At 46.9% G+C, this 14,375-nt stretch overlaps 1 protein-coding gene across 1 annotated transcript in view; it reads right to left on the reverse strand.

Moving 5' to 3' along the window:
- Nucleotides 1-436: 436 nt before the first annotated feature.
- ACAN (aggrecan) overlaps nt 437-14,375 on the reverse strand; it is a 28,603-nt gene continuing 14,664 nt past the window's right edge. Inside the window, exons 13-18 of the mRNA XM_069798455.1 lie at nt 7,047-7,160; nt 4,150-4,308; nt 3,569-3,651; nt 3,092-3,236; nt 2,321-2,503; nt 437-811 (exon numbers count right to left, since the gene is read on the reverse strand). Of these exons, the coding sequence (XP_069654556.1) occupies nt 723-811; nt 2,321-2,503; nt 3,092-3,236; nt 3,569-3,651; nt 4,150-4,308; nt 7,047-7,160 (773 nt within the window). The 3' untranslated portion in view covers nt 437-722. The remainder of the gene's footprint in view (nt 812-2,320; nt 2,504-3,091; nt 3,237-3,568; nt 3,652-4,149; nt 4,309-7,046; nt 7,161-14,375) is intronic.

Here is a 14,375-nt window from a genome sequence, read left to right on the forward strand (position 1 = left end):
CTGACAAAGTGCTCATTCTGATTTCACTCTCTTTATTATTTATCATTCTTTCAAAATAGGTTATGTTCAAAAATATAAATAGGTGCAGGGAACGCTGGTGCCCCGCACGGTCCCCTGGAAAGAGCATGTCATCCTGGGATGGGTGCTGCACTGCAGGGAGGGCAGCAGGAAAGCAAAGAGGGGCCGCAGCCCCCAGTGCCCAGATCCTGGGTCTCAGCATCCCCTCGCCTCCCTCCTCCTGCACCTCCTTCCACCACAGCCCCCCGGCCCTCCCCACCCGCCCTGACGCGCTGCAGCAGTAGGAGGATACTGGAAAAAAACCCCCAAAACCCCAAAAGGTGCTGTTCACCCCGGAGATTAAATAACAGAAATAATTACATTGTTCGTGGATAAAATCAGGAAAAAATAATCATCTTTATTATTTAACTTAACCCCCCTGCCCTCTGCAACCCCCCCCTCCCAGTCCCCGAAGGCACGAAGATAATTGGAACCGGACGGTTAGTAAAAATGCTGAGATCTAATTCGCTTTGCTTTGGTGCTTGGAAAAACATTAATTTTTTTTTTATATATATACACAAAGGTGGGTTTGTCTTTAATATAGTTTTTTTTTCCTTATATGACAAAAAAGCAACAAGAAGAAGAAGAAATCAACTCTGTTAATATAACTGTTCCGTTATAAATCTCTCTTTCTCGCTTTCCCCCTCGGTCTCTCTCGCCCCGCTCTAATGGGTGGGTCTGTGCACGGCTCTGCCGCTGGGTCTTGACCGGCTCCTGGGGCTCCTCTTGTATAGCCTGCGCTGGTAGTTGGAGGCTATGGAAGAGGGAGGAGAAGAAAAGGCACCTTGTTAGTAGGAGCTGGGACAGAGATGCTGCTTGTCCTGCGCTGGCTGCCCTGGCCCCTGGCTCCCTGGAAAAACATGGGCAGCCGCAGGCAGCACTGCCTGGCGGGTGGCTGCGTGTGCCCCGGCACCAGCCTGCCTGCCCGCGCAGAATTGGCCCTTCTCTCACCCCTGCAGCTGAGGTTTGCTCCACCCAGGGGTGAAGGTCCCCAATGCCTACTGGGAGCCCAGGCAGGAGCGTCCTCTCCACAGATGCTTGTCCCATCCCTTCCCTGTGCCCAGCTGGGAGGGCAGCTCTGCTAATGCGGTGGGCATGGGGACCGCTTCCCCATCTCGCCCGCTGCCTATCAGTCCCTCCCTGGTCCCCTGGGACAGGGAGGGAAATGCCCATCAGCAGTGGGATGTGCTCAGGGCACAGGAGGGGAAACAGCCCAGCCTGGCTGGCAGGGACAAGGTTTCTGCCTGATCTTTGCTGCCAGTCTCCCTCGAAGCTAGCACCACTCCAGTGTGATAATTGCAGGAGGGTTTTGATGGAAGCAGCAAAAGCTGGCTGGGAACAGCCCAGGTCTCTTGGTTGCTGGCGGTCCATGCTGGCAGCAGCCTGCGACTCTCCGGGTCTGCGGCAGAGCCAAGGGAATCAGCAGCTTGGTCTGCACCACATGGTTGCCCTTGGACACCTCCTCCATCCCTCCTCCTTCCATCTCCTCCCTGGGGCGGAGGTGTGTCCCTTAAGCCCAGATCGACTTTCCCTGGCTGTGGGACTGTTGCTTTAGCTGGAATTGCCCAGCTGGACCAGAACCTGGAAAGGAGGCCACTGGACAGATGCGATTTGGCCAAGGCCGACAAAATTATTGGGAAGCTGCAGGCGAGCAGGGATGGGACAGGGGTGTAGGCAGGCCTGGGAGTGGGGTGGGACGCCAGTGGGAGAGGGCTGGCTGCCATCAGCTGGAGGCCTGACAGGAGAAGGGTCAGGACCCCAGCCCGGTCCCTTGGTTTAGCTTTGCTACAGGGCTCCTGTCCGCTCCCAGGGCAGTGGGATGCTGGGGAAGGGCTCGAGGGGACCGCAGCTCCCCCCTCCTATTCTCTCTGCTGATGCGGGTGGTGCTAAATTCACCCTTTTAGAAGCCACTTCTTTTTCTTTCCTTTCTTTAAGTAGCCTGGGCCCTTAGCAAGCTCCTTGTTGCTCTTTCCTGGCTCTGGAGCTGCCCCTACCCTCCATACGTGGAGGAGCCTCCAGGGCAGGAATTGTCTGGGCTGCCCCCACAGCCAGACCCCATGGTCCGCACCTGCCCAGAAGATGCCAGCTCCCATGGCCCCATCACAGGGGAGCTTTCAACAAGCCAAGGAGACCACAATGTCCCCTTCTGCCTGGCTCAGAGCTAACCTGCACCCTAAGACGATGACCCCCTCATTCCCAGCTCCTTCTCCCAGCTGCAGGGATTCATCAGCCCTAATCTGAAGGTAAAGGGGCCGAGACATACGGTTCATGCAGGATATCCGTGGCTCCTCCCACTGCCCGTTGGGCTGGCACCGAATCGTGGGCACGTGGCGCTGGATGTAGCCTTGGTTGCACTGGTACCGCACCATGGAGTTTATTTCGTAGCGGTCCTTCTTCCGACCGAAGGTCCTGGCATTCTCCACAACAGGGGGGTCCCCGCAGGCCACTGCAGGAGGTGGGCAGAAACATGGAGAGCTTGAGGAGTCCTGCCTGGCTGAGCAGGCAGCTCACACTCGGGCAGCTCCTGCCTGCCCGGCAAAGGCTGGGCACGCACAGCCTTGTCACTCCTCTTCTCCCATGCATAAAACCTTAAATCCCTTTGAGATTGCCTCTGTCCACAAATTTAGGGGCAGGGGGATATGGAAATTCTGTGATGGGTCTTGAAATTAAGCAGCAGTCTGCCTCAGGGCCCCATTCCTGCTTCCCAGAGAGGCAGTGAGAGCCAGGCATCACAACAGCCGCTGGCATCTGTGGGAGGGCACGGAGCTGGTATGTGGGAGTGATGCTGCAGCCAGGGTATGGCTCTGCCTGGGGACATGAAACCCCATCCTTGGTGACTTGTCTTATTTGTTTTCAAGGTCTCGGGAAACTTTCTCCTAGAGCCCTGGCCAACTTCTATTGCTAATTCCTTCCACCTCTTTGATGACCCTTTGCAGTGAGAAAACCCATGTTCATGTGCACTGGGGGCTCCACTCCAGCCCTGCAGCCACTGCCTGAGCCCCCCATACTTGCTGGCACAGTGCAGGGTGCTGACCTGTTCCTTTCTTGCAGGTGAAAGGGAGGTGATAGTTGCAGGGAACGTCGTTCCATTCGCCTTGCTCGTGCCAGATCATTACAACGCAATCCTCACCCGCCGCAAAGAAGTTATCAGGTTGGTTGGGCCGCCAGTTCTCAAATTGCTGCCAAGAGAGGAAAGCCTTTCACCTCAGGCTGAGCCCTTCCCTCTCCTACACCCTCCTTCATCCTTGTTGCTGCCTTGCCCATGCATCTCACCAGCAGAGACCATGGGTTGCCAGCACAGCTATTGCAGCGGTTATTTCTGTCGTGATGGCACCCAGTAGCTTAGCTGACCAGCTTTACTAGAGGCTTGGAAAAACCATGAGCCCTACAAAGTTTAGGGCTGCCTCCACTCAGTGCTCAACCCAAGCACTCAGCATGTAACTCATGGGGCTCTTCCTACCCAAGGGGAACCTCTTCCCCCCCAAAAGCCAGCACCTGGTGGGGTGCTCACCAGGGAGTGCCCGTCGGACCAGCGGAAGTCGTTCTCCACAGCTCTGTCACTGAGGCCGATCCACTGGTAGTCCTGCGCGTGGCCTGGAAGAGCCAGAGAGGGAGAGAAGAGTGGGTCATGGTTCCCCTACACCTTGCTGGAAGTGTTTCTTTGCCATCTGAGCTGTCTCTGGCCCTGGAGCCTCTGGGTCATTTGGCTCCTTCCCAGTCACTAGCCCCTGATGTCCTTTTTTCCCCGCATCATGCTTGTGCATCTCCCTCCCCACTCAGTGCGCCATGAGCATGGACCCACCCACGCTGGCATGGGTTACTGTGCTGGTTGGATCAAGTGAACATCTTGTGAACAAGGCACGTCAGCAACATGGTAAGAGCAAAGATCTGTTCTAGCCGAGAAAGGGCCCTCTTCTGTCTCATGGCTGGACAGTTCTTCCTCTCCTGCACAAGGGTGAGGCCTTGTTAGGAAATATCTGAGCAGCAGTGGGGGAAATTGTAGTTTTTACATCATTTTGGATAAATCTGCCCATAGACTCAGAGTCCAACGGATGGACCCCTGTCCGGTCTCAGGCTGCCCTCAGCACTCACTGTTCACAAATTCTTGCTCCTCTGGGGTGATGATACTGCTCAGGTGGGCTTGATGTTGTCGGCATCTGGTCTCTGCATCCATCCAAGTCTCCCTCTCTTCAAAGTGCCTGTAGCAGTGGCCCTGGAACTTGGTCCAGCCTTCCTCACAGTTTTCCAGGTCTGAAACACACAAAGGAGGGATGAAAAGGAGTTGGTGCATGGGTCTGGAAGTCTTCCAACTCACCTTTTAGCAGCTCATGCTGTCATGGTATGGGGCAACACGTGGTCACTTCCACTAAAAAGCAAACCCTGACACTGTTGCCTGTGGGAAATCCCAAGGAAAATTATCAGAAGGCATCCAAGACACGCAGAGAGGGGAGCCCCTGTTGAAGACCCCGTGTTTGCAGTAGAGTGACCAGAGTAGAAAACTTGAGGGATACAAACTTATTCCTGAGCAATTCAACCCCTGTGTCATGTTCCTGGACTTTGTTTTTGAGTAACTGACCAAGCAAGAACCTCTCTCTTTCCACTTGTGCTGGCCCGCAGAGTTTTCTTGCTTTGGAAAGAAACTCCAGAACCTGAATTCAGATGCCCAGAATCAACACATGTATGTTGAAAATGAAAGAGGGGAGGAGAGCCCAGGTTCAAGTGGTTGCATCGCTTGGTGTGGTTCTGGGGCTCTGGAGGAGAAGCAAGCCTACCAAGATGGGAGAAAAGAGACGGAGGCAAGAACTTACCATGGTGGAGAGAGAAAATGAAATCTCAAGGAAAGAGCTTGGAAGCAGCTAGAGAAGTACAAAAATATCTTAACTTTTCAGAACATCTTCTACCATCTGAGAAACACTGAAGAGTTGAACCCATTAACTAAAAAAAAAAACCCAAACAAACACAGATGGGGGAGAGCAGAGGCAAATGGAGAAACCACCACAAAAGACCTTCAGCAGCTCCCATGCAATGCAACACCACACATCTGCTCCATGTGACCAAAGGAAACAGAAGATGAAATGTGTTTAATCTCAGCCTTTCAGATGCCCAATCTACCATCCTTTCTCAGGCACTTGCTGCTCTTGGAGTGGTGGGCTTTCATGAATCCTCATGCCTCTCTCCCTTTCCAGTAAGGTTTTCTGTACTCAGTTTCTTTCTTCTTTGTTAAAGTTGGTAGGTCAAAGCACTTGTCTCCTTCAATCACACTAATTCCTCCTAATCCACCGTTCTGGCATTCTTCCAGCTGGAGATTGCAGACTCTTCATAGATGTTGGAAGGGTTGGTAGTTAGTTGAGGCATTAAAAGCTTTTTCTGCCTTCTTCAGAGATCAAATGGATTATCTGGAAGTAGCTGAAGCTCTAAGGATTCTTGGTCTTTGCAGGCCAGATAGCTTGCAGAAGGTGAGCAGAGAACACAGTCTGTCTTTTAAGACATTTTTCCAGCAGCTTGAATGGCACCCCTTGTCATCACAGGGGGATGGGACAGCACACAGCACGGAACCTCAGCAGGACATTTCCTAGGAGAAAGGCCACTCTTTTCTACATAGCGTTGCTTACAGGGAAATATGACAGCAATAATCTTGGGAAAGAATGATGAAAATCTTGTTCCCTGGTAGGGACACTGTTGTGGTGACAAGAAGGACTGGCTGTGTGCACAGATGGCAGACCTCACCTTCGGTGTCCTGCTGTTCTTGGAGACTGACAGAATGGATGCTCTGCCTCATGGGAATAATGAAGATTTACATTTCCCACTGGATTTGGGGCACTGGCTTCCTCTTGCATCTCCCAGCCTATAGCCCTCAGGCATCATGAGCCCATAAATCAGAGAAGAGAGGAAATTAAGTCTGGCTTGGACGAAACAAGATCATAAGCAGCTGCATGGTAGAAAGTCTCTTCTTGGATTACAGGGATCTCCAACAACAGGTAGCATGGATGGGTAAATCAGGAGCTGATTAGGTTGTGTTAGGAAAGTGATGTTAAGACAGCACGATTCCTGCCCAGATGGTCCAATGATCCTTGAGCATTCTTCTTATGGTCTACTCCATATGTTCATATTGGAGCAGAAAGAGAGATGCAGAGAAAGGGGAGGAGAAAACCCAATATATATTATCATTACTCGTGCCAAGGTGAAGAGACACTGCAACGTTATTTCTCTTGTTTGAGCAAGGCAGAAGAACTTCCCCTCAGCTAAGCTGATAAAAGTTTGGACTTTCATCAGCTTTAAGGAAAAAAAAACCAACTTTTTTTCTTTCCTTGTAGAAATAAAAATAAGTATTAGTGCAGGTCAGAGTACCTAATTTTGATGGAAAAATAGATCACTTCACATTTTCTCAAAGATATACATTCCCTGCTGATTTTGCCACAGGAAACCATGTTGAAGAGATGACAAAAATATCATGCTATGTCAAATCGGTGGAAATTCCTGGAGTGAACGAGGCTTCTCTCAGCTGCATCTTCACAGAAGGAAACACAGTCATTTTTCATGGCTCAGTTGAAGCATCCTTCCATGAAATTCTAGTCTAGCAGAGAAAGTTTGCCTGGGGTGAAGATGTATTCAGATATTTCCCTACTGTTACAGATGAACAGAAAGACCCTTGACCCAAAGAGACAGCGACTTCTGTAATCAACATTGTTAATGATCTGTATGGAACTTCACTAGAGAAACTTAAAAATGAGAAAGTTGAAGAAGACACCAGAAGCTCCTGCTTAGGAATCTTAGAGGACGTGGTGCTGTGACAGACAAACTAATCAAAATATATAAGCAAAAGTCTCAAAGCTTTTCCCTAGTGTATTTCAAGCTGCTGTTAGAGGTTAGCTTACTGAGATGAGGGCAGGACTGATGAGAGCACTTGGGATCAACTTTTTTTTGGGGGTAGAGTGGGAACAAAGTAGTGAGGCAGTTAGTAAGATTAGCTGAAGCCAGGTAGGCCGTACCGATCTCACACAGGTCCCCTCCGTAGCTGGGAAGGCATAAGCATTTGAAAGAGTCGATGCCATCAACGCAGGTAGCTCCATTCAGACAGGGGCTTGAGTGGCACTCATCGGTGTCTGCAAGAAATCAAGGGCTTCCATTAGGGCTCTGGGCAGACAACTCCACCAACAGGAGAACTTGTTTCCTTGAGTGTTTAGGAGGGAATATCAGTTGTCTGGGGAGAACTTGGGAGTTCCTAGGGTCTTATTTTAAAACATACTGCCACTGCTGCTGCTGGAAGAATGAAGGCAAGAGACCCAACCCACCCTACAAGGAAGACATTGGTTTTCTGTCACTTGATGGTTGAACACCACTCTGAAGATATCAGTACAAGCTCAGCAAGATGCATCCAATACACAGAACTCAGTGTCTTTGACAGCTGTGGTAACTTCCTTGTCTGCTGTCTCTGCCTGATGCATCAAACATGCAAACTTGTGTCTGTGTCTCCACTGGCTATGGGTCTACAGGGAAGAATGTGGAATTTTCATAAAAGATGGAAACATCCTGAAATAGACCTCTATCTCCTAACTGGCCTTCCCGGTTGCCAGCACTCATGACTAGTTTCTTCTGAACCATAATTTAGATGAAGTTCTGGGGCAAGAAATTTCTTCTCAGTGAAGATGAAGAAAGTGCAGAGAAGAAAAAAAGTAGGTTAAAAGGTGGTTCAGAGGCCCCCAATTTTTTCCCTTTGAGGATCTTAGGCCTAGCTATGTGGGCCTCTTTCTTGGTGAAGAATACTGCAGTGCAGTGCCATTTTCTCCAGACCTGTCCCCACTATGCACTATCTTGCTTGCAATGGGACTGGAAGAAGCTGGTACATCTTTTCCAGCTGTGGGTTCCGTCTTGGTGGAGGAAAATAATCTTAGTTTCCCATCTAAATAGAACAACTCTTAAGATCCTTGTGCTTTTCTGGAGGTGAAAAGAGAAGTTGGTATGGGAAGAGTTTGGCCCTCAACTCTCCTATGTTTCTCAACTTACTAATTAGCATAAGCCTAGGTAGTAAATGCCACCGTTTCATAGTACTTCCATCCCCTGCCAACCTGGTGCAGCAGGAAGAAAGCATAGATGCTCTGAAGAAGGCCACAGGTAGCCAGTTTGTATCTCTATATTGTAGAATCTAGCTTGTATTGGAAGTAAAAGCTCTTCTCCCAGCATCCCTCCAGACTGAGCCTTAATCCTACTTATTGAGCTTTGGAATCAGAGGAAGAGTCATTCAGAATGGAAAGATTTCAGAGACGTTCAACTCGGAAACAAGGAAGAAGACTAAGGAAGAAAGTGGGAGCACATCCACGCAGGTTAGGTTAAATGTTGGCTGGTTAGATCCTCATGCGAGACAGCGTTTCTCTCTTTCACACTCAGAAGAAATGTAAGGCTTTAAAAGTGCTGACTAACACTCCATGCTCTTCTTGTGGATGAGAGGGGTTAGTGAGGAAACATTCAAACATGGTAAACATGCTGGCTATGGAAATACCAGAGCAGAGCAGCAACTCCCTGAGGTCCGTGTTCATCTTCTGACTGGTGTATATTCAGTCGGATATTGTCTCCCTGCAGAACTGTGGCCCAGCTGCTCAGTGTCTCCAGACATATGAGAGCAGATGCACGTTATACCCCATGTGGCTGTCTAGTCACTCAATGGTCAATGTCTGATATGTCAACTAAAAGTTGACATGTTCTGTAGCGTGCCTAAGTGATGGAGAAAATTCTTTCTGACCTTGGATGGTAAATCCGTTCATGCTTTGGAGCATGAAGATTGTCATCATTCCAGGCTGTATCACTGCGAGGAATGCAATTATTCCTCAAATGGCTGATGAACTTCTTACTCCAGTTTTGCAGTTCTTCCCTGAGAGAAGGAATTTTTTCCTCTGGATTGCCCTTCTAAATACTCAGTAATGCCTTCTTGATTTCTTTGTTCACTGCAACATGAAAAGAATTCCTGTTTTCATGTCACTAATAAATACTTCGAGACTTTCCAGAACAAAATGGGGGTCACAGGCCTAGTAGAAGAGAGGAGCTGAACTTGACTGACTATTGCTTTTTAGTTACACTTGGAGTTCCTAGAAGATAGAGAGCATGAAGAAAAATGAGGTATCCTGAGGGATCATTACAACTCTAGACGCCTCCTGGGCTTCCCAACAGCAGTGGCAGCAGAAGTTCATGTTGATTCCAGTGGGCTCCAGCTGAACAAGTAAGGAAAGGCTCTCCTTTGTCCTTTAGGCTCCATGAAGTGGAAAGCACGCTGCAGAAGTGGGAACAAAGCATGTACGAGAGCTAAAGCAGAATGTTTAGCAGGGAAAAATTAGTCTTCAGCTGTCTTTGGCCACGTGGACTAAAACTTGGTACATCCAAGATCTCTTCTGAGATGCAGGAGACCTGCTGTGAGTTGCCATTGCTGGTCTTGGAGGAGGAGGGAGCAGGCACACACATGCAAAGTCATTGCCACAAATTTCCAGCTGGGAAATAACACTGGAACAGAATTTCCTTTTACAGATATTGTATATAATATGATTGCACATATTATATATGCTGTAAAAACAAATCTCTGGCTATAATATATATGTTATATATCTCTCCATACATATACATATATATTTTTATATATGACACATAGAGAAAGGGTGTGTACTTGTAGGTAGTATTGGAAAAACAGACAACAAATATAAGTGACACAGACAGGTTTTCTTCCCAGGAGCGTGCTGCAGATGGCTAGAGAGAAGATGTTTTAAACCCATGATGATCATAAATACCAAACTCCCCCTTCAGCCTGTTGTGCTGTTGGAGCTGTGACCCTGTCTCCATCTGGATGTAGAATCACCTCACCATGCTGATATCAGGAAACTCAAATATATCTGCTGGTTTGGAGGAAGCGTTGCTGATTGTGGTCCTCCCAGAAAATCTGGGTCTTGAGGGTCTTTTAGAAAAGTAAGTTCTAAATGGTAAAATTGGCAGTGATGTTGTCTCTGGAAACCCTGACAAGTTGGTTTGTGGGTGCTTCTAGGATATCGCATCTAAGCTGTAGGATTTATGGGAGGTGAGAACGCCAGTAAAAAAAAATAATCCCATCTATCACGCAACGCTTGGCTATTTTCTTCATAACCTTTTATATACCATAAATGTGTCCATTTCCACAAAGTTTAGAGCTAGATGAGGTCAGTAAATCACTGTACACCTCTTCAGCCAGCTGAAAAGCCTGTGGTGTGCTAGGTGTCCAGCTCTGCCCAGCTTGGCGCGAGCCCCCATTTCCACAGCACCAGCTGCCACATACCATGACACTCAAGGATCTTACACAGACGTGAGCTATTTATTTGCTTGGGTGAGTAGTCATTCAAAAAGTCAGCTCCGCTTTGAGATGCAGCTCAAGTGCTTATCAACCGACAAGAAGACAAGACTACTGCTATTATTACCCAACGCTAACAAAGGACAAGTGATGGGGCTTGGGGTGCAGAACAGAAGCAGCCCTTGCTTTCAGGAGCTTCAGCTCTAAAACAAAGACAGGGGAGAAAATGCCTTGGGCTGCCAAGAATAGGAAGCCCATTTAGAACATATTATTAACTCACTTCTTGAGGATAATGCAAAATTAGCAGCTCTTCAGAAGACGATTTGTACTGCGGTTAATATCACCCAGAAGTTGCAAAAGATTATTCAAATCTATTGTCACAACAGTTTCTATTTTCTGCTACTAATAGGACCCAAGGTCTAACTTCTAGATTTTTTTTAAAAATTAAAACAATTAAAACAAAATATCCAATGTAAACAGGATCTTGCATCTGGAAGATGTAAACTGTTGGCTGGAGAAAGTAAGGGGAGTTACATAGCTACAATGCAAACTTTGAATTTGTTTCACCAGTTTCTTCCTAAGATTTCTTTTACATTGCCAGACACATACTATATTTAGTCAGAACTATTTTCTTTTGGTGCAACTAAACACAACATAAGTATTCTCCCAATGCCTTTGAAAACAATTTGCTGTACTAGATCATGGAAACTGGAAAGAGAAATCCTTTAGAAATGAAAGAGAAATAGATTGGTCCTGGTTTTGCTCAGAAGGCAAATGGCATACAAAAGTGAACATGCAGTGTCAGTGGTGAGAAGGAAATGCTTTTAAAAGCCTTCATCCGAAGCTAAGAAGACAATACTAGAAACAGTGCTAACACTTTTTAAAACAATACAGTCTGTACATTTCTCTCAATGGCAGCCTGTAAGGAAGATGAGCAAGAACACCCATTAAACAAGGTCAGCTTTGTGCTTAAAACATCTACTAAGGAGAAGCAGCTTGTGAACAGAGGGGATGCTATCACCCAAGCCCTGAACAAACTGTATAGTTTCCCTGAAGCTATGAGTAACCGGTTTAGAAATATACCCTAGGATTTAAACTCCTGGTTTTGTTCTGCAGAGAGGAAAATGTAAGACAGAAAGGCAAGGCATTTTCAGGATGTCCAACAGTCCCTGTTGTGCCCCTCACCCTTTCTTTATAGGTCTCCTTACAAGTGCGATTATGCAAACAGGGACTCGGAGACCAGCTAGATAATTATCTTCTAGAGACTGAGGAAAAAAAATAATCCAGATACAAATTAAATTTGCTTTTCAGAGACTTCTGGGAAGTTTGAACTGCTGATCTGATAGCTCAAACAGCGAAGAAAAACATTGGAGCAATTGTAGGGTGACTCCCACAAGAAAAGAATAGGAGGAGTGAGGGAAAATAGTTCTTTCACATTTTAAGTAAAACGCTAGCATTGAACATCACATAGCCAGCTAGTGACTTACGAAGAGCAATTAAGTCATTAAAATAATTAACTACAATAATTAAACCAAACCAAAGCCTCCATGCAGCAGAAGGGGCAGATATTGCTACAGTCTTAAAAAGCTATATTCATCTAGAGAACAGCAAGTTTCCAGGAGAACCTGTTGATCTGCTGGGACCTTCAATTTTTCCAACACTCCAACACAGAAGGAGACCTCAGGAAATTTGGACATCTCTGCCTCCAAAATATTATGTGTAGAAGTAAACTGACATGTATATAACGCTAATCCAGGACTGTAGGTTGCCTCTTCGGAGAAAGGTTTTAATTAAGCTACTAAACTTCTGATGCAAAATAGACAGTATGTCCAGGAGACATCAAATCATCTGGTCAGCCACAAATGGCCGGTGCTTTTGCTTGTCTCTCAGCCAGGACTGGTACCTCCATCTGCTCCTCGCGAACATACTCTTCATTCCACATTAGATGAAACATTATGCATCAGGTGAATGTTTTCTAGACTTTTTTCTTCTCGGTTGATCTTCTGTGGACTAACAAAATTCTATTCTTTGGAATTCCAGGGCATGAAGAATGAGGAGAGCCCATCGAGACCTTTCCTCATTTGGATTCTAACCTTCAGCTGTGTCAGGGCCATAGGCAGCAGACTTCATGAACTCGTTTCACCAGAGACAAGCAAAACTTAACATAAATAGCTGCCATTTCAGCACATTTCTCTTTTTTTCCCCCAATCTGAGTGAAGTTTTTAAGTCATTGACTGGTCAGAGTGCTCCAAACCACAGCCTTTCACTGAAGCGCCAGCATGCCTTTTTCAGCTAATAATTATTTGTCTTCAAATGTTACCAGAAGCAAAAAGACCCGCTGAATTGGCAAAACTCTGGATGAAGAAGCCAAGCCTATGGACAATACTTCAAGCTTGTGGGGTTCCTGTCCTCGTGGAGAAATCAAACTGCTGACTAAAGATGTGCATGCATAGCCTTCAATTTGGTTAAATACTAAAAAATACTGGCATTCCAAGCGTTAATCTTCGGTCATCTTATGCTTCTGGCTCTGGCTTTTAGAGAGAAGTAGAGACTACAGTAGAGCAGAAAAATATCATTCTTCTTAGATCATCCCACTAAAAAGACTGCTGGATCTAACCCTTCAACAACAGGACAAGAGGGCAACAGCCGGATGCCTCCCTGCTCCTCACTCTAAGCTCCTTCTGTAAGCTGAGCTATCTTCACCCGTGCTTTAATGTTAGTCAAAATTAAATGCACTTAATGGGCATCCCTTACATCCTACAAACTCTGAGTACAGCACAAGGCACAGATGTTAGAACTGATCTTTTTTGCAAGAGCTAAATTTCAAGACTGGGAAGCTTCAGGTAAAAAGGCAGCAACAACATGGGAAGTAGCATTTTGGGTTCCAGCCTATGGCTCTTCCTTGTAGACTTTCCATGTTCACAATCCCCAGAGCACTGTAAAGAGTAATGACCCCAAAAAGGGAATCTGTGATTATTTTTCCTTTTCCCCACTTCTTTTGTCATTTCTTTGCTCTAATTCTCTAGAAGAAGTTCACCTTGTTGCAGGGGTGTTGCAAGTTCATGGTCAATACACTTTCTTGCCACCTGGATGATCTTCCTTCAGACTCTGACCAGGACTGTATTTGACCCTATAGGGACACTGTAGTAAAGAAGCTTACCAATAAAAAGAGAAGTTTTACCTTAGAATATCTTCCCTGGTGGGAGCACCAGCCACACATGTGCACTCAAGCCCATCTCTAGTTTATGAGGAGTCTACAATTAAACTTCATGTAGTGGTTGCTTAGCTCTCCTTGTCACCTGTTAAGAAACCCCAGCTGCTACATCGTCATCTCTGTGACTTGGAAATACACAACATGTTCTAATTTCAGAGCATTTTTCAAGCTTCTTCACACATGAGCGGCTGAACACATGGTTTTCTTTCAAAATACTTCACAAGAATGTTGGCTAACAAACGCTCTGAAGAATCTGGCAATCGCCTTGTGGGTAATTTATAAAAAGAAAAAGCAGTGAAATAAAACCATCCTTTGGAGCCAATTTTTTTTTTTTTTAAATTTTTTTTTTTTGTTCTGAGCCTCACTGGCTAGTTTCCTTCCTTCCTCCCAACCCTGCCTTTGCTGGGTTGTTTTTGTCTCCAGGCTTGGACGTGGCAGCGGGCATGGCCCACAAGCAGAGGCCATTAGGTGCGCGAGGAGGGCTTTTGGGTGCGTAACTCCTGCAGCACCCTGCCAGGTGCCCCATGCACCCTACCCCCGACGTCATGCCAGGCTGGACCAGTGCTGTGGGAATGACCCCACTGACTTGCCCTCACCCACTCTTGCAGCATCCACTGTGCAGCTGCTCAGCAGAGACAGACAGGACCTCAAATGTGTTATGAGCAGGGCTGAACAAAGGTTTGTGATTACCTGTTTTCTCAGAGGGAGAGAAGTGACGCAGAGGGAAATGCAGTGACTCATTTGAAACACTTTGGGGATGGAAATGATGTTAGAAACCAGGCTGAGCTTCACAAAGCCCTGCAC

This window comes from Haliaeetus albicilla, chromosome 12 (assembly GCF_947461875.1).
Source record: "Haliaeetus albicilla chromosome 12, bHalAlb1.1, whole genome shotgun sequence".
NCBI classification, from domain to species: domain Eukaryota; kingdom Metazoa; phylum Chordata; class Aves; order Accipitriformes; family Accipitridae; genus Haliaeetus; species Haliaeetus albicilla.